The sequence below is a fragment of the Dipodomys merriami genome, unplaced genomic scaffold (genome assembly GCF_024711535.1).
Source record: "Dipodomys merriami isolate MVZ:Mamm:240054 unplaced genomic scaffold, mDipMer1.0.p SCAF_14, whole genome shotgun sequence".
NCBI classification, from domain to species: Eukaryota; Metazoa; Chordata; class Mammalia; order Rodentia; family Heteromyidae; genus Dipodomys; species Dipodomys merriami.
This window is the reverse complement of record NW_027202715.1, coordinates 27,439,343-27,459,769: the sequence shown is the minus strand read 5'-3', so window position 1 is coordinate 27,459,769 and position 20,427 is coordinate 27,439,343. Positions and strand designations below refer to the sequence as shown.

The following is a 20,427-nucleotide window of genomic DNA, read 5'->3' as shown; positions in this document are numbered from 1 at the left end:
GCCGGGTGCTGGTGGCTCACGCCTGTAATCCTAGCTACTCAGGAGGATGAGATCTGAGGATCGCAGTTCAAAGCCAGCCTGGGCAGGAGAGACCGTGAGACTCCTATCTCCAATAAACCACCAGAAAACTGAAAGTGGCGCTGTAGCTCAAGTGGTAGAGCGCTCGCCTTGAGCTGAAGAGCTGAGGGACAGCGCCCAAGCCCAGAGTTCAAGCCCCACGACTGACAAAAAAAAAAAAAAAAATGAGGAAAATAACTTTGGCATAATAGAATTCACTGAACTACAGACTTACCTCAAATTTCACCAGGTTTTTCACTAATGTCTCATTCCTTTTATTGGTTGCCCAACATTTCATAATATAGCTCTTTCATCTTATGAAACAGTTCTTTTACTGATGAACTATTTTTCTCATATTTACACAAGATGATGAACTAACCATCTTTATGTATGTGTCTTTGGTTACCTATGTAGTTATTTCTGTAAGGTAAAATTGCAGGTCTATGACCACATGTATTTTTTCCTTCCACCGTTGTTACCAAATTACCCTCCAAAATCTTGTATCTCAACTTAGACTCCTTCCAACACTGACTGGCATGTGTATTCCCAGAAAAGTTATGGATGGAAGTATTTTAATATCTTAGTAGTAGTTTGGTTTGATGATGATCATCTGCATGGGTGTATACACTGAGCTATTTTCCTTCCTACACATTTGCTTTTCTAGTACACACATATAGATACAATACTTGATAAAATAAGTATGATTTTGAATGTGTAATCTGTGAAAACTTTTAATTCAGTGCGCTATGAAAGCATGGCCATGAAGCTACTTCAGAAAAAGCCCCAGGAGCTCAGGACACTGTTACTAGCTGCTAAGTACAGGGTGCAGTCTGCATTTCAAGGTCATGTGTTAAAAATCAAAAGCCAAGTTCTAGAAGTAAAAGTCTGTTCTCTCAAAAGAGGGAATCCAGTGTTCTTAAGCAAGCTGTATCATTCAGTGTCATTTCTTATGGAAAAATTAAGGGGAAAGGAGCAAAGGACCAAACTACTAATCCTAGCAGATCCTTTTGGAATAACAAAAGAATCACTGGATTATTTCTTAATACCAAACACATAGTTCTAAATGCTAGACGTGGATACTAGAAATAAATAGAGTGCCAGTTTCAGCAGAGAAATCCTTAAGTCAGATAATAAGTCTGTGTGAGGAAAAGAGTAAGTTGTCATTGAGGTTTAAGATCTGTGTTTTTGAAGGACAGGGAGTGTATGTCCATGGTGCTTTTTGCTTTTTGCCGATGCTCTGTCTGCACCTATGCACAAAAGCCTCAGTTACATGTTTCCAAAAATTAATATAGCATCTTTCTGGCCGTAGGGATGAACGGAAGGATAAAACGTTGGAAATGTATGCCCTCTGAAAGTATGCTAGATTTGTTGTCTCCTCACCAAAGTATTGTCGTAATTTTTATTTATTTTTTTATTTTTTGGGTCCGGTCGTGAGGCCTGAACTCTGGGCCTGGGTGCTGTCCCTCAGCTCTTCAACTCAAGGCTAGCGCTCTACCACTTGAGCCACAGCGCCACTTCCGGCTTTTTTCTTTTTCTTTTTTTTGCTTATGTGGTGCTGAGGAATCGAACCCAGGGTCTCATGCATGCAAGACAAGCGCTCTACCACTGAGCCACCTTCCCAGCCCATGTCGTAATTATTAGTAGTAATTACTACTAGTTGGTGTGATTCCAAAGGAAGTCTGATGTTCAGCTCCTTCCTATAACTAGTCAATTTTACAAAGACAACTGAAGGACTTTACCTTTAGTGATTAACCTATGTGTTTTTCCTCTCTTCCTAAACCTTACTTCTTACTTACTTTCTTCTAAAGAAGAGATAGTCTCACAATATTAAGAAAAATAGCAAAAACAAGGTAACTTTTGATTTTTAAGCAATACTTTCAAGGGGTTTGAAGAACAGCTTGACATTGGAAATTTGGTCATAAGCAAAGGCTATTCTAACTAAAATATAGTGTTGGGTTTTCTTGTAAACAAATGAAATTAATTTGTATATATTTCTGTATATGAATGTTATTCATGTACATTGTGTAAAATGATCATGCCAATCATTGTCAGTGTTTGTTTCAACCACAACATGATTATCTGGTATTCTAATAAAGACAAAGTACTATGTATATTATCATTTAGAGAACTCAATATGAATGATTTCAGAGGCAGTCTTCCAAAAGCCCCAAATTGAAAAGTGTTAAGTCATAGTCATTATAAAATGGGGTTATGATTTGAAAAGTACTCCTCTCCTACTTCTTTGAATTATTTAAATAATACTCATTTGCTACTAGAGAATTGTTGTTAATTTTTTTATTACTTAACATTTATTTGAATGTATACTGTATGCCAGAGACCATGACATGCTTTTGACCTGCATCATTTCACTTGATTATCTTGGAAAAAGTGGATGAAGATAGTAAGGCTACTTTGCATATCAGGAAAAAAACTTTGATTGTATACATATATAAATACATATGTGATGTGTGTGTGTGTGTGTGTGTGTGTGTGTGTTTGTGTGTGTGTGTGTGTGTGTGTGTGTGTGTGTGTGTGTGTGTGTGTGTGTGTGTGGTAGCACCAGACTTACCAGACTTGAACTTGAAAGCCTTGCTTTTAACTACTGTAGCTAATTTAAAGACCAAAATCTCTTTTTACTTAGTCTATTCAGTGTTACTATTCTATGCTAGTAACTGCATTAAAAAGAGAAACACAGCACTATTAAGAGGAATAAAATTAAAATGAAATACTGAGATAGGTCAAGAAAGAGCTTGCACTTCGCTAGCTACTTAGCTTCTGTCTGTCATTCTTTGGAAAGCCTTCCTACCTCATCCTTTTCCTTGACTATCCCTATTTGAGTATTGAACTTAGGGCAAAGTCTGGACACGTAATTAGTAGTGTCTTAAAATTAACTGGCAGCATTTTTCTTTAATTGCTGCTGCATAAAGTCAGGGTGTGGTTTATACCTGATGACATCTTTGATTTGGTGAAATGCAGTCTTTATTTGTGTCTTCCCACGAAAATGTTTACACCCTTCTCCCATGGTTTTAAATACCAGGTTATATATAATAATTTTCTGATGTGACCTTGCCATCTTACAAGCTCAAGCCTTGTACATTAAAGTTTTTTCTTACCATCACAGGAATCAGATTGAGCAGGTCTGCTTCTACAAGTCTCTATCTCAATCTATGACTCTTTATGCACCTTTATCCAGCTACAGTGTGAGATGTTGGGCTGCCTGGGTAGCATTCTATTTCTGTCTGATGGTACAATGTCACAGGTGCTGACAATGAAATGTGTCTCCTTTACGCTTCACCTATAAAATGGGAGAATAATAACACCCTTCTCTGAGGATTGTTGGGATGATTAAGACATTGAGAAGCAGTAGCTGTAACTAATCTTCATTACACTTCTTGTGGCCCTTCCTTACTTTGTTCATGTAATTCATCATCCTATTCCACAATAGGTATGCCCTTCACACTGTCCCGTGCCTGCCACCTTTCCTCTCCTCGCTGCCTCTCCAGATGAAGCGCTCATTTGTCATACCTAATGTAACTAATCTGTTCCTTGTCATTTTTTTTTCCTCCAGTCCTTTAAGGTCAGAACTATCTTTTAAATCAGAACATGTCACTTCTTAAAAGCCATCCTGGTGCATTTGGTATAGCATCCCTGTGTATTGTTCTCTACTTTCTGCCTGGCCTCTAATCTGCCTTTCCAAGCTCCTCTTCTATCATTCTGTCTTTCAGTATCACTTATTACCCCCAAACTCACTTCCATTCCTCCCTTGCAGTTCACCTTAAATGTCACTTCCTCAGAGACCTTCCTTTATCTTCCAAACTGCATTTTCTCCAGTTACAGTCCTTGTTCCCCCCTTCCTTTTTCTTTTTTCTTCTTTGCAGTGCTGGTGATCAAACACATGTTAGGCAAGTATTATATCCATAAGCTAAATTCCCCAGCCCAGATATAATCTTTTCTGTTGCATTTATACTTTTCTTATCTGGGGATGTATAGTTCCTTTCCATCTAAGTCAGAAGGAAATGAAAATGACCATCACAAAGATGTAGGTAGAGCTAGGTATGTTAAAACTGGAAATTTGAGCTGAATGATCTTCTTTCTGTTGCCTTGAGAACAGGAAAAATACGAATCGATAATCTAGGCTTCAAACTGTGGCTGTGTTGTCTTTTCTACTTTCCATCAAGTAGTTACATACATCACTATCTTTCTGAGCCTTCACTCCCCTTCATTAGATTGCAACCTGTTGGAAGGAGGAACTGAAGTTTTGGTACTAGAGATTAAACCCAGGTCCTCACTCATCAACTGCTCCTCCAAGCAAGAACCTATGTTTTAAAATTATTATTATTAAACATATTGTCCACCTAGCATGTATGTAAATGAACTTATATGCTAATTAAACATTTTTGTCTTAGGAATCTCAAAAATACTTTAATCTGCTTAGTCCTTTGCAAGGATTTGAGACATCTCAAAGGAATTTACTATCAACTTCTATACTCTTCTGCCAATCAGTGGCAAAGTACACTTTGTTTTCCTATTTTGAAAACAGAACTGTATAAAATAATGTTAAAGTGGAAAAAATGCTAAAGTGAGTTGTTTATGTTTTATTGGACTCTTATGCCTGTTTCATTGGAAGGGAAAGAAGGAATTAACCTTAAATATTTTTTGCTCTCCCTCAGGAATTAAGTGATCTACAACGCGATCCACCTGCTCACTGTTCAGCTGGACCCGTGGGAGATGACTGTAAGCTTTGCTCTGATGTGAGGATTATGCTACCATTAAAAATACAGGTTATAACATTTGTAAATGACTCCAAAACTCTTTTGTTTGTTACAGTGTTCCACTGGCAAGCAACTATTATGGGCCCTGTAAGTATGATTCATATATATGAAATTAACCCCTGTAGCCATTCTTCATTTTTTGCCTTTTCACCTTTGTGACTAGGGTTAAATATTCTTACATCCTGAATTACCCAGGAAGCAAAATATGATTAGGGGTTTATGATGATTTTTCTGAGCATTGGTGTTAAGTATTTATAGGGGTAGGGGTCCCTGTTGTATTTTCCTTTTCCAGATCTTCCATCGTTGATCACCCACAATTTGCAACCAGGCTGGGTCTGCTTTATTTATTTATTTATTTATTTATTTATTTATTTATATTCAGTTAGAGACAATTTATTTTGTGTGTATATATGTAGGGGTGTGGGTATGTGCCAGTAACATTGATTAAACTCAAGGCCTAATACTCTCATTCAGCTTGCTTGCTCTTTGCTTATTTGTTCATGGCTTGTGCTCTACCAATTGAGCCACACCCAGTATGTTTTTTTTTTTTCTGGTTAATTGGAGATGAAATCTGGCCAACATTTCCTATATGTGTACAAGATTCTCTGGTTTTAGCCTCCTAAATAACTAGCCACTGACAACTGATTATCTTTTTTTTAATTTTAATTTTAATTTTTTTTATTGTGAAAATACTGTACAGAGGGGTTACAATTACATGGGCAAGATAGTGAGTACATTTCTTATCAAGCATTGTACCCTCCTGCTTTGTTTACCCTTCCCATCCCTTCCCATCCTCCCTCCCCCCCCACCCATTCCTCCCCCCCCCAAGTTGTAAAGTTCGTTTTCGACATAACAACTTGTACTTCTCATTGTTGCAACAGGTCCACCTGTATCCTTATTTAAACGACTTGTTTTTCCCCTTCCCCTCCACAAATTATACCGACATCAAATACAGTGAAAGCAGGGGTTATACTGTGGGGGACGGTTTATTTATTTATTTTTAGACACAGAGTCAGTGTTCATAACTCAACATAGTCATTCTCACAGCTGGAGTTTTCATAAGTTAGAAATAAGTAATCCCAAAGTGTAATTCCTATAGAAAACAAGCACCAAGTCCAGAAGTTTCTCATTCTTTTCTACAAAAGAGTACTGATAAATAGTGTAATGGGTCTGTTTTTGTCACCTTTTGAATTTGCTCCTTTTAATTTTGTTCCATTGCTTTAGACTCCAAAATACCTATTGTTCTTAGACTTTGTGATACTATCACCTCCATTAACACTATTTCTTTTTATATCTAAGAGTCAGTTATGACTTGAAATAGGCTCTCTTTTCAATAAGCTGTAGTCTGATTGCATTAGAATGTGCACTCTGCTCAAATCTGCTTTCTAGGTGAGGGCTAGTTGAGCATATGTAGTTACATGTATTCATGTACATCACCCTCTTTCCCATCCCTTGGAGGAGTTTTATGTAATCAGTTATGGAGTTTTAGTTATATAACTTTGTGTTAACTTAAAACAAAAAGGATCCTGGGGAAATTTTATTAAATTGTATACTAAAGGATGAACATGCAACCTGTTTATATAACCATTTTAATAAGAATCTAGCTATTTCTGTTTGTTTTTCATTATTAAGAACTCTCAAATGTTTTCATTTAAAGGCCTCCCTTACTATTTGAATGGTGTAGCCCTCCACAAATATTCCTTAGCAAATGATTACAATTGTTATTTATATTCCCCCCCTTTTTAGTAATATAAACATGCATTCCATAATAGTCTGTAGTGTCATTTGAATATCTAAGTAAGTGATACTCATTATTATAATTTGCTTCATTTATTTTAGGACCCCTTATAAATTGTTGGTGACCTGGAATTAAACAATAAATATAGTAAGAGTGTAGTCCTGTAATAATATGTGAAGACACATAAGGAAGTAATAAGTCTTGCATTTATTTCCAAAATATTGATATAACATGATATTTTTAATTAATATGAAGAAAGCAAAATAGAATTTTAGGTATATTTAGCTACCTTTTTTTGTATCTTTTTTGCTTGTTTTTGTCTAAATATTTTCTAATGGCCACTTTTAAATGTGACAAAATTTAAATTTCTCTTGTAGATTCGAAATCTGATCAACTCTGATGATTGCGAGTATTTAGTTTTTTTTTATATTATTTTATTTGTGAACATACTGTACAGAGGGGTTACAATTACATGGGCAGGATAATGCGTACATTTCTTACCAAGCATTGTAGCCTCCTCCTTTTGTTTACCCTTCACATCCCTTCCCAGCCTCCCCCCTCCCCACACCGGAGTATTTAGTTTTGTGTTAGACATTTTTGCATTTTCTGCATGATTTTGTAGATGGTTACTAAATGAAGATTTGAGAGATAAATTGTGCAGTGATGTCATCCATTTCTTAAGCAACCTGGGTTTCTCCGGTCACCCTTAAGAGAACATGAGAACTTAAGTATAAAGTAAAAAATATTAATTCCAACCCTTTTTCTTTTATAATTGGTTTTTACTACAGAAAGCTAACTTTTCTTCCAGTAGCCTTCATGTGTAGACTAATCTTTCATAGTCTATAGTCAGGAAAAGTTTTGTTAGGGTAAGTCATACTACTGAATGTGTCTGATGTTGTGTGGTTTAAAACTTGCTATGTGGACATGATTGCTGGACATGCTCTTTTCTGCGAAGGGATGGTGTTCTCAAGGTAATAGATGATTTGAACTTACGATATGGTGATTGTACATGTTGCAAAAGGATAATATTTGATGTAGGCATTTCAAGTATGATGACTATTCACGCTGATAACATTGGGGAAAATCATTTTAAGTAATAAAGAAATGCAGTATAATGAAACATTGATGCATACTGTTTTGTAATTTCAGCCTGATAGCGCATATCAAGGTGGAGTCTTCTTTCTCACTGTACATTTTCCGACAGACTATCCTTTTAAACCACCAAAGGTATTTTCATTCCTGTGATTAATGTGACTCATGTCAGAGATTTTACTCTTTTTCCAAAGATGGTTTCATGATGTTGGAGACTAAGGGTAGGTTAGCATGCTCAAACCTCTGTAAAAGAACCAAATCTAAATGGTGCATTATCTCTGTATAAAAAAAGGTAGTCGCTGTTACACTACAAATTACATTGTGTGTTTCTTTTCCTCCTTATTAGCTGTGTGTTTGTGGGAAAGTTTCTATGGTGAAGAATCAGACTTTTCTATTCATGATGTCATCTTTCCAAAACTGACCTCTTTTTTCTTTCTCTTTTTCAAATATTCAGTGAATATTTTATGACTACTGCCATGTTCTGCTCAATGGGGAAAAAAAGTAAATATGGCACAGCCCCTTCATGTAGTAGCAAGAGGGAGAGAAATGTTTTTATTAGATCTAACTTAGAAGAGGTCAAGTGAGAGAACAAATGATTGGGGGGTATGTGAATGGATCTCACTGAGAAAATAGTTATTTTAGACTTTTTAAAAACACCTGCCTAGAGTCAAATGTATGATATGCATATAGCAACTCTTGAGAGGAGGATTTGGGTTCTCAATAGTTTTCTTAGGACAAATAACAAGCTGAAGCTTCTCAGCTTTGCCCTGGAGCAGAGTTAGCAACCCTGTTGATAGAGTTAAGTGGTACTTCCAGGCACTATTGATAATCACTTTGGGAAAAGGATTACTTGTGAGGTAAGATGAAACCTGAAACCGGGTTAATTACTTTAGGTGCTACCTAACCAACCAGTCATACCAGCTCCCACAGACTTATTACGATCTTCAAAATACTTCTCAAATCCTTGGGGAGAAAAATAAGGAAACTGAGTTACTGGCTTTTCCGATTCTTGGTTCCTAGAACTACATGAAGCCTAAAGTAGATGCTCATCTAACTGGAATGCAATTCTCCTCTAAGACCATGTCACATTGCAGGTATTTGGGGACCCAGAGCATGTTGATTCTGTTTTGCTCATGCTGTTTGTTGTTGTTTTTGTTTTGTGTTTAGATTGCTTTCACAACAAAAATTTACCATCCAAATATAAACAGTAATGGAAGCATTTGTCTTGACATCCTGAGGTCTCAGTGGTCACCAGCCTTGACTGTATCAAAAGGTAATTTCATTATATCAGATTTAAGGCAAATGATGACAGTGAAACAGGCAAACTATAATGCAAGTATCTAGGCACTAGAGGTAAGATAAAATTGATTGTGCTTTCTCCTATTGTACTTTTGCTTTGCTGTTACATCTCCTCTATCATGCTGGTTTATGACTGCTAAGCATTGAGGTGTGTGAAGTATGGATGGACAAATTGAAATAGTGAAATAAGAAGAGACTTAAAATATTAGAGCAAGGACAGTGAGGATATGTCTATGGACATTTATCCTTTTAGCTTGAATTTTGTCCTCCATTTTTCTTTAGCAGAGTTATTACCAAGACTTAGTAATAAAAAGATTTGGGGGCCATTTGTCCTGTTGATGAAACAGAACAATTGACAGTAACAAGTGAATCTTTAACGCAGTGTAGCTTTGTCCAGAAAGAAGTAGCAAGCTTAGTAGAACTAATAGTAATCGTATAAATACTTTTTAAAGTTCAGAATTACTCCACACATTAGAGTAATGTAGTATAGACAGCATCTTAGTGTAAACTTTGAACAATGGTCAGAATCATTAAGATGATATGTGATCCTTGCTGATTCTCCACTTTTACAGGTATATAGCATCTTTTTTTGCTAAACTGTCAGCTATATGAATGGGTCATCTAAAGCCAATTTTATCCTCTTAGCCAATTGACTGTACAAGCACTCTTTGTACAAGCACTCTCCACTACATTTTCCTCTTCTTGTAGGGTGGGGGCGAGAGTATTGGGGTTTGAATTTGGCTTCACACTTGCTAGGCCAGGAGATCTAATGCTGGAGCCTCTTCTCTAGCTCACACATTTGTTTGTTTGTTTGTTTATAGTATTACTGGGTTTTAAATTCAGGGCCTTGTACTTGCTAGACAGGTGCTCTATAACTTGAGCCAAGCCTCCAGCCCTGACACTTTTATTGAAGGTATTTATAGGTAAATCTCTGATCATTTTTTAATTTTTAAAATGAGTGCTACCCTGAATACACAACTTGTTTTTAAAAGGGATAAATTTGATAGGAAGCAAGATCCAAGACCAGCTATAACTGTTCCAAATATTAGGTAAACAAAGGCCTTCACATCCATTATTCATGACTGGTAGTTTTCAAGTGCAGTGCTTATCTAAAAATGTTCATATGGGTTCTAATGTCCTTTTTTAAAAGATGAACCTCTCATGCATGGAATCAAGAAAAGCAATCTTTGTATGTCAAATGTTATTCAAATCACTATGTTCTTTTCCTGGAATAGTGTTACAAAATGAGTGTCATTTGGCATAAGCAGCTAAGTCCTTATCGTTTAAAAGCAATGGCAGATGGCCAGATGCTAAGTACTTCTGATATTTGTAGCTTTTTATAAAATATAATTAGTATTGTTGGCTTCTCTAGAAGCTGTCCTTTGAGAATTCAGTTAGACTGTTTCTTATAGGTAAAATAGGGTTATAATGGTTTTGCTGTGGAGAGTCACTATGCACCTGGCGTATACTGAACCCTTGGATAAAGGACTAGTGTTATTTTTTTTCTTGTCTGAAAGTATTTCATTTGCAGGCATGATAATGACAACAGGGAAAATGGCTTCTGGAAGCAGGAGTAGGGAGAGGAGGAACTTTGCTCATGAATTTTGTGAGGTTGCTCTATACTTTACTTAGCTATCTGTTCACTTTTTCCTTTTCTTTATTTTAAATATAGTAAAACAAGACATTTAAATGAAACCAAAACAGCTTTATATCATGAGTTTAATCTGGAAGCATTCTGAAAATATAAGCAAGCCCAGAGAATCTATTCTTTTGGCTTAAATATACAAAGCTTGAAGTTTTATTGGACAGGCAGAAGATAAATGTTATGTTATCTTTTTTTCTTAGTACTTAACGCCTCCTTTTCTCTGTCATCTATTAGTCCACTCTGCTCTCATCTTTAGACTGGAGAGCATAGGAAAAGATAAAGGAATGTCATACCAGAGAGGAGGGTGGAAATGGGAGGTGCTCTATAGCTTCCAAGTAGACCCTCAGAAGTGGGTGCGTGCATGTGAAATGGATGAGATTCCTGATTTCCTTCTATTTCAGATACTTTTGTGTATATGTGTGTGTGTGTTGTGTTTTGAGTCAAGGTATTACATAGTGCGCGTGTGTACACACACACACACATGCATACACACATATTAAAAATGAATGCAAGGTCCTAATTTCAAGCCCTAATATTGAAAAAAATAAGGATGTGGCCTCAAAAACAAACTAAAGTTAACAGTTCACATTGTTTGTAAATTCATTTAAAACGTAAGTTATATGGACTAAAAAAAAATCTTTCTTCATTGTAGACAGTCTTTATCATCAAACCATAGGAAATGATGCAGAGCACAATGTTCGCCACACTTAGGCCATTCACTATGATTTGATTGTTTTGTAGAGTACTTTAATGATTTGATTGTTTTGTAGAGTGGTTGGTTGTTCATAGCTATTTGTTTTGTAGAGTACTTGATTTGAGTGGTTGTTTGTAGCTATTTGGAGTATCATATTTTTTAAGCAAATAGACATTCAAATAAAATTTAAAATTTCAAAAAAGAATAATTTCATAGTATACATTTGTATAGTTATTTTATAATTGTAATAATAATATTTACTACCTGCCAAAGTATATAACATAATTTGATGCATGATTTGTATTTTCTTTACAGGGCTGAGGATTAAACTTAGGGCCTCGTGCAAGCTAGACAAGCACTCTGCCTCTAAGCTTCATTCTCAAATCCTGATATATTCATTTTTTTCTTTTATTAGTTCAATCATTACATTTAGTAAAATTATTTTATGTGTACAACTCTTATAAAGCAGAAAAGCCATTCTCTAATAAAATGTTTTCTTTTAAATCTAGTTTTATTATCCATATGTTCTCTTCTTTGTGATCCTAACCCAGATGACCCCTTAGTACCAGATATTGCACAGATCTATAAATCAGACAAAGAAAAGTAAGTGCTTATATTCAGTCCTGTTTGAATACATATCTATTTAGTGAAAACATGAGAATACCAGTATAATTTGAAGTATACTATCAGTATCTTACCAATACATTTGATTATGTTTATATTAAATGTGTATCCCAATGATGTAAACTCTTATTGGTCTTTTTATAAACACAAAAGAAACATTCCTTCCTGTTTGAATGCATATCTATATAGTGAAAATGAGAATTATCAGTATATTTGAAGTGTACTATCAGTATATTATCAGTACATTTAATTATGTTTATGTCAAATGTGTATCCCAATGATGTAAACTCTTATTGGTCTTTTTATACACACAAAAGAAATATTCCTTCCTATTTACTGTTTAATAATGCATGTTCTTTGCACAATAGCTATATAATTTCAGGCAGTAAATTATAAGTGAAAGAATAATCACTGGACAATACTGAATATTGTCTTCCCTCTCTTCTCCCAGGAAGAGAAGTTAGCTCTTTTCCACCCAGACTTTGTTTTCCAGCTGCCTTATCCTGCTAGTACTGTAGGTTCTTTTTTCTTCTTCTGTCAGTCATGGGGCTTGAACTTGGGGCCTGGGCACTGTCCTGAGCTTTTTCGCTCAAGGCTAGCCCTCTACCACTTTGAGTCACAGTGCCGCTTCCAGTTTTCTGGTTGTTATTTGGAAATAAGAGTCTGGCTTTGAACTGGGATCCTCAGATCTCAGCCTCCTGCACCTGGCTTGTAGGTTCCTTTGCATTTGGTGGATAATACTCATTTCAGAGTTTGCTTTATAGATTTCCTAGTTTTAAGAATATATATATATATATATATTACATTTTCATAATGATTGCAGGGACAGCCATATGAGTTAATATGTCTGGTTAATGAGTTAATTATAAGATGGCAAAATAGACAAATTCTCTACGGATGCTTCTAAAGATTAAATGTGTAAGTTTTTATCATGTCCCTTTTGTATGTCTACAGATACAACAGACACGCGAGAGAATGGACTCAGAAATATGCAATGTAAAATTTAAAAAAACTTTCACTTATACCAGAGTACTGTAAAATCTAGGTGTTTTTTTTTCAACATTAGCAGTAAATTGAGCACTGTTTACTGTTTCATTGTACCATGAAACCTTTTGATTTTTACCCATTTTAAATGTGTTTCTGAAGCAAGACAAAACAAACTTCCAAAAATACCCTTAAGACTGTGATGGGAGCATTTATCATTCTGTATGCATTGAGAAAGACATTTATTATGGTTTTTAAGATACTGGGACATCTGCATCTTCAGCTTTCAAGATCTACAATGCAGCTGAGAAGCAACCAAATTATTTTTTTGCTGAAACTAGATGTTTTTACATGAGAAATACTGTATGTGTTGTCACTTTTATAAATCTGTATTCAGATTTCATTATTTGTTAGCTCACTTTATAAGTTGTATTTTTTTACTGTATAGACTAAATGTATTCTATTTACCTGTATGTCAACTCATGACTTTTTTCCTGTGAACAGTATTGAAAACTCGACAGCTCATAATGAAAAGAATGAACTGTGTTCCCTTCTTAGGATATTCCGTAGATTGATTGCAGATTTCTTAAACTCAAAATGATCTTTACACTGTAATTCTCAGTATTCTGATGATGGAAAAACATTTGTTTTGATTTTTATGTTGTTGCTGTTATACTTGACTTAACATTATTGCAATGTGAATTAATTGCACTGCTAAGTAGGAAGATGTGTAACTTTTATTTGTTGCTCTTCACATTTGAATTTTTTTCTGTATAGGCAATATTATATTGACACCTTTTACAGATCTTACTGTAGCTTTTTCCATATAAATAAAATGCTTTTTCTACTATTTGTCTTGATTACTTAAAAAGCAAAAAAACACTATATGTTTATATAGATAAACATATAAACATAAAAATGATATGTTTATGTAAAGATTATTTCAAAATGGCAGAAATTAGGTCTTTTACACTTGGCATTTTTAATCAACCTTAATTATGTATAATTAGTTTGGTCTTAGGTTAGCATCTCTTTGTTAAAATTTCTGTCTAAGATGTTTACCTTGGTCCCAGTTGAAGTTAGAGTTTGTTTTAGCTCACATTTTATATGATAGATTTTTTTTTTTGTAAAAGTACTAAAATGCATATAAGTTAGAGTCACTAAAGAAAAGTCTCTACTGATCTCAGAAATCACTAGATTGGTTTATTAACATTCTGTAGATGTAACTTACATTGTTTCTTTTTTATTATTAAGTTTTTGTATTGTGAAAATACTGTACAGAGAGGTTACAATTACATGAGCAAGATAAAAAAAATTGTTTAAATAGGGATACAGGTGGCCCCATTGCAGCAATGAGATGTACAAGATGTTATGTCAAAAAACGAACTTTACATTGTTTCTTAACATCTCAAAATCTAGAATTTCTAAAATAGAATTTCAGTGCCATCACAATTTGAAAAAACACTCCTTTTTCACTGTAGAAATTGCCAAAAGATACTGTGAAGTTGATGCTTGCTTCTGTCTTTATCAGTTACCAACTAAGATTAATTGTAAGAGCAAGTTATTCTAGATTTTAAGGAAATCAAACATTCTAATGTTTTAACTCGCTGGTGGGGTTGGGGAGGAGCGTCCTCTCATCCATAGCAAATGTCACTATTTCTCTCAAGAAAAGTGTTGCTCTGCTCATGATTGCAGTAGCTTTGTGTTTAAGAATCTGTAGTGGACGTAGTCATTAGCAAAACATTTAAGTCACTTGATTATTTTTATCATGATTCATTATTATTAAAGCACAAAATAAGCCAGATGCTTGTGGCTCATGCCTATATTAGCTGCTCAGGAGGCTGAGATGTGAGGATCTTGGTTCAAAACTAGGCAGGGCAGAATAGTCCTCATGAGACACTAATCTCCAATTAACCACTAAAAATTCGAAGTGGCACTGTGACTCAAGTGGTAGAGCACTGGCCTTCAATACAAAGAGGCTTGGGGACAGCTCCCAGGCCCTGAGTTCAAGCCCCACATCACATCCAAAAAAAAAAAAAAAGGCATAAAATAGGCTGTTGTTAGAAAAAACAGGTCCTTATAAATGAATATAAAATAATTAAATGCTTTGTGAAATGGATGTTTAAGGAAATAACAGACTTTATAAATACACTAGATGATGTTTTACAATAATAATATCATAAAAACATACTTCATTACCCATATTGTTATAAGCTGCATTTGTTTTGAATTTGAACACAATACCATTTGATTTGAAGGATTTAGTATATGCAGTAAAAGATTTTTTTCCCCTCGGCTATCACTTCTTTTAAAAAAAAACTTTCATTTGTGTGGCATTTATTAAAAAAAACAAAACTTTTTTCCTCTCTGTTAAAAGTTTGTGAAAGTTGCCTAACTAAATACCTTTGCCTACATCTGACAATTATACTTCTGGACTCAAGAACTGAGCACAAGTTCCCTTAATTAACCATCTTAACATTCAGTGGTGGTATAATGAACATATATCACCAGGCTAAAATGTCACTTTTGGTTAATGCTGAGAGAACATCTATAATGTTTTAAAGCTGTGACTTCAAAGGTCCAGATCCTTTTCATAAGGTAAACATTAAGAACCTTGGACTCTCATTAAGAACCTTGGACTCTCTGGGAGTTTAGGATCCTACTGCTCCAAGTCCTGGCTGCTTCAAGACAGAGTAGTTGAACTTCAGATTGGATTCTGGATGTTTATAAAGCCCACATATTATGAATCAATAATATTGTTTGTAAGAACAGCCTCACCACCACCTCCAGCCGATGGGGAAAACTAAACATTTATTTTGGTTGTAAATCAACTCCATAATAACTGTCAAGATACTAGATCAATTCTAGCTACTCCAGGTAGGTGGGAAGTGGAAATAAGATAATGGTTTGAGGCTTGAGTTTGAGGCTAGTTCAGGTCAATGCCAAAATCAAACTGGATAGGATGGTGATGCCTGTAATGCCAGCTCCTTGGGAGGTAGAAGTAGAAGAAATGTGTGTTGAGGTCAAATGAGGCAGAGTCCAAACCCTAAAACCAAAAGGATTGGAGCCTGGCTTAAGTGGTAGAGCACTTGCTTAGTAAGCATGAGGACCTGAGTTCAATCAGTAGGTGGAAAAACAAAGGATTCTATGTCTCACCCAGTAACACAGAACAAGATTTAAAAGAAGTGGTTTTTTTTGTTTTTTTGTTTTTTTGTTTTAGTATTCTGACAGTTGCAGTTTACATATTAGGCTGCAAGTAGAGGTTCATCTACTTTCACTGTAAAAATTGCTGTGTACAGATAAGTGTTTCTTTTTTCTGCATTCTGAATAATAGCTTAATCTCTTAAATTTTGTAATTAAGCCCTTGCCCAAAAATGCTTTCAGTAGTAGTGATAATTGAATATTCTGTAAATAGTGGATGTTTTCACTTGTAGATATAATGCATAATGCAATGGTGTCTTCATGGTAGTCTAATAGGTGTTACATCTCTTAGATCTATATTTTGTTACATGTCAATCTGTTTCCATTGTTATGTTTTAGAAGAAAATGGGTTTAAATGGTAAATGAACTGAACTACTTGGATGAAAAGGAACTGGCCACCAAGTGTTAGCGGTAGGGACTAATTAAATTTGCATAATTAAATTTATTTATCTAAAACTCATTTTAGCATTCTTTTAGGTCCTGCTGTTAGAGAGGAGTTGTGCTTTTCAGACACCATAAGGAATCTGCTTTTATTGTAATGACACATGTCTAAGGTCTGGATTACATTTCTCTATATAATTTACTTGTTAGGAAAAACTGTTCAAAGCTCTCAGAATGTTGTTCAAGTCAGTGGTAGAGCATATGTGAGGCCATGGGCTAAATAGCACAGCATTCACCACCCCCAAATGCGAAGATCTCTTTAGATCACTGTGTATGAACTCGTATTTATTTTACTATAAATGCTTAACATACATGTGGTGTTTAGCTAGTACCACAAGTGGTGTGTCACCCTCACAACTGAGGTTACCCCACAGCAAGGACAGATAGCTGTGTCTGGAAGAGGAAAAGACAGATTTCACTAGGTCTACAAATACCTGTGTGCAACGCCCCTGCACATTGCCCACAGACCATGGAAGAGCCTGGCCCTCCAATCAGTCACGTGGATCAGGGGTTCCGCCTCAGGCAGCCAGTTTGAAACTCAAGACCAGGGTTTTATTGGGAGCTAATCTCGTATGCACTGTGTGTCCTTCAAAATTCTAGATCCCTAGAAGGAAAGCAGGTGCTCGCCATCAATCACATTGTTTATTTAAAAAGTCTAATTGGAGCTGGGCACTATTGGACTTGACTATACTTAACCACTTGACAATCTGGAGGTCAAGTATTCAAAAGGATTGAACACTTTGAAGTCACATAGTGTCCAGGAGTACTATCCTTTATTGATTGAAGTATTCATGAGACCACTCATATTCAGAGGAAGGGGGCATAGACCACTACCCTTCTACTAGAAAGAATTTGGGCCCTCCCAAAGGCACTTAGGTCTCCAGCTGTCTGTATTACAATATAATTCTTTTGTGTTTATATAGAAATCTTGCACATTTGTCATTAAATAGTTCCTAGGTAGCCAATGTTTTTTAGCCTATTGTGAAAGTTTTCATCTCTTCCTATTCCTCTGTTCCAGACATAGAATCATCATGCAGAATAGCAACAGTGGTAACAAACCACCTTTCTTGATTTCCAAGGTACAGTTGTATTTCATTAAGTATGGTATTTTCTCCATATTAAGGATGTTCCTTTCTTTTGGGGGGCGGTTATTATCAAGATTCTTTTTCTAACTTTCACTTTTTTCTTCAGTGTAGTGTAACATACTACATTAACCAGTGTTCACACGAAAATTACCTTTGCATTTCTGGGCAAAAACCCACTCTGAGATACTGTCTTCTTTGCAAATCACCGGATTTTGTTTGCTAGAATTTTGTTGGGGTTATATCTATATCTATATATTATATACAATCATATACAGTCATATATGATTACGAGAACATAATTCTCTTTTTCAAATATCTTTGCAAGTTTGATATTTCAAATTTGGCCTTAAAAGAATTGGGAAGACTTCCATATAATCTGTGAAAACTTCACAGAAGATTTAGCTGTTTCTTTCTTAAGTATTTTGGCAGTCTATGAAGTCCATGTACCTTTGTAACCAGCAAAGGGAATGAAAGCATTTCCTTTGAGAGTCTTACTTAACTGAGCATGCATTTTGAATTGTCAGCTTAGAATCCCTCTTAGCTTCCATATGTTTAAATGGTCAGTGGAATTCCATTGGTTGCACATAGAAATGCCTCTGGACCTGCCTGTGGAGTGTGAGCTATGGCACTATCTTGGTTCAGAATCTCAGCCCTTCTTTTCTGAGTTACAACGGTATCTTGTCTGATCTTTCCAACCTGCTTATCCCAATCACTTGTTCTGCCCCTACCAAAGAGATTTTCTAAAAATAACTTTAACTGTGCCCCTAACCTGCCTCAGAGATTGTTCTGCTGTGTGTTGTGCAGGGGGGGGGGGGGGAGGGGGAATTGGGGCTGGGGGAGTCCTGAGGCTAGAACTCAGGGCTTGGGAGCTATCCCTGAGCTAATTTTGCTCAAAGCTAAGCACTCTACCACTTGAGCCAGAACTCCACTTCTGGCTTTTTGGTGGTTTTTGGAGATAAAAGTCTCACAGGTTTTCCTGCCCAAGTTGGTTTTGAAGCACAATCTGCAGATTTCAGCCTACTGCATAGCTAGGATTACAGGCTTGAACCACCAGCACCTTGGCTGTTCCACCTTTGTTAACAAACTCCATGGCCTATTACACAATTACACATGATCCTTCACAAGGATGACCCCGTTTATACCCTCATTTACACATATATTTTGTTTTTAAACACACCATGCCTCGTGCCTATTTTTGACTTGTATACTGCTTTTTTTTCTGCAAAGCATCTCCACTCTTTCTCCACTTGAAAAGCAGTTCAAATGTCACCTACTCTCTGAAGCCATCTCTTACTCCCCCAGGCAGATTTCAACAGATGGATCATGCCTTAGTCATCTCTGTATTTTTAGAAGTTAGCAGTGTCTAACAGTACTGGTCTCTCCTAGGAGCTGAAGGTATTTTAAAATTTGCACACAGAAGAATATTAACACTGTATTTTAGAAAAATGAAAATACATATATACATGAGTATATATGTAGAACTCATTTTTATTACATATTAAAAATGTTCTTATCCACTCCTGTAATTTCAAATATAATCACTATTAAGTCTAATTATCACCTTGTACTTTTTTTGTTGGCTTGCTTGTCTTATTTTGATTCAGGGTTTCTCTCTGTAGCTCAGACTGGGCTAGAACTCGGTATCTTTCTGCCTCAGGCTCTACAGTGCTAGGATCACAAATATTAACTACAGTCCCAGCATCTATATACTTTATTTCTTTTTAAGTATTCATACCTGTGCATATGTGATGTGTCTGTGTTTTTTTTAAGTTCAACTTTACTAAGTATTCTTGAATTGATGGGAAATTAATTAAGATATTATATTAATTCACTTGGTTAGAGAAGCCAAGAAGTATGAGAAGAGATGATAGAATGTGAGTAAATGTTAAACCTACCATGTCATGACTAATTTGCCTATTTTGTACCTACATGGAGTATAAAGGCTGCAAACTATTGAGTTAGAGGTGGAAAATTTGTTAATGTTTTCTGAATACCAGTTTTCATACCTCTATAAGAGATATACCACCTTTCAGGATTTATGAAGGGTTTAAATAAAATGTATGTAAAATGCCTGGCACAGGGTTAAGCAATAAATTATAATCATTGGTATTGATTGGGTGTTTTACAATAATCCAAGGGCAGGCAGTAGGTTATACTCTTATTAATAGCATGATTCCATCCATATAATCATTATGGATTTCTTCCAATCTTTAAGTCAGCTTTCAGGAATTTCCAGTAATATGAATTAGGGTTTTTAAAATTTGCATAAAATTATAGCTGTCCTCTTTGCTTGCCCTACCTCCTGCTGACTCTGAGAATCAGCTTTAAAATAGGAAAGCTATACTCATTTTTCTTAATGCTGCTACAGCACTGGCTAAAAATAATTCCAATATGCCCTTAATAATTAAGGCTGCCAGGCACTGGGGGCTCACGCCTGTAATCCTAGCTACTCAGGAGGCTGGGATCTGAGGATCATGGTTCAAAGCCAGCCTGGGCAGGAAAGTCCATGAGACTCTTCTCCAGTAAACCACCAGAAAACCGGAAGTGGTGCTGTGGCTCAAGTGGTAGAGTGCTCGCTTTAAGCTGAAGAGCTCAAGGACAGCGCCCAGGCCCAGAGTTCAAGCCCATAACTGACAAAAAAAAAAAAAAAAAAAAAAAAAAAAAAAATTAAGGCTGCATGCAGACCTTGTTGTTGAAAACTAATTCATAAACTAATTTGAATGGCTATTAACATGCAAAACATTTTCCCTCTAATTTCTCTGCTTCTTGCTCCCTTCTTCCTGTATGATTTTAAA

The 20,427-nt window shown here is 35.7% G+C and overlaps 1 protein-coding gene across 3 annotated transcripts in view; it reads left to right on the top strand.

Annotated features, from left to right (window-relative positions):
• Ube2d1 (ubiquitin conjugating enzyme E2 D1) overlaps nucleotides 1-13,730 on the top strand; it is a 36,413-nt gene extending 22,683 nt beyond the window's left edge. For 2 of the 3 annotated variants that reach the window (XM_070021072.1, XM_070021073.1), the window contains exons 2-7: nucleotides 4,728-4,791; nucleotides 4,885-4,916; nucleotides 7,717-7,794; nucleotides 8,827-8,932; nucleotides 11,807-11,900; nucleotides 12,876-13,730. In XM_070021072.1, coding sequence (XP_069877173.1) covers nucleotides 4,728-4,791; nucleotides 4,885-4,916; nucleotides 7,717-7,794; nucleotides 8,827-8,932; nucleotides 11,807-11,900; nucleotides 12,876-12,921 — 420 coding nt within the window. In that variant the 3' untranslated portion in view covers nucleotides 12,922-13,730. The remainder of the gene's footprint in view (nucleotides 1-4,727; nucleotides 4,792-4,884; nucleotides 4,917-7,716; nucleotides 7,795-8,826; nucleotides 8,933-11,806; nucleotides 11,901-12,875) is intronic. The other variant, XM_070021074.1, reaches the window with a different exon arrangement.
• The last annotated feature ends 6,697 nt before the right edge of the window (nucleotides 13,731-20,427 follow it).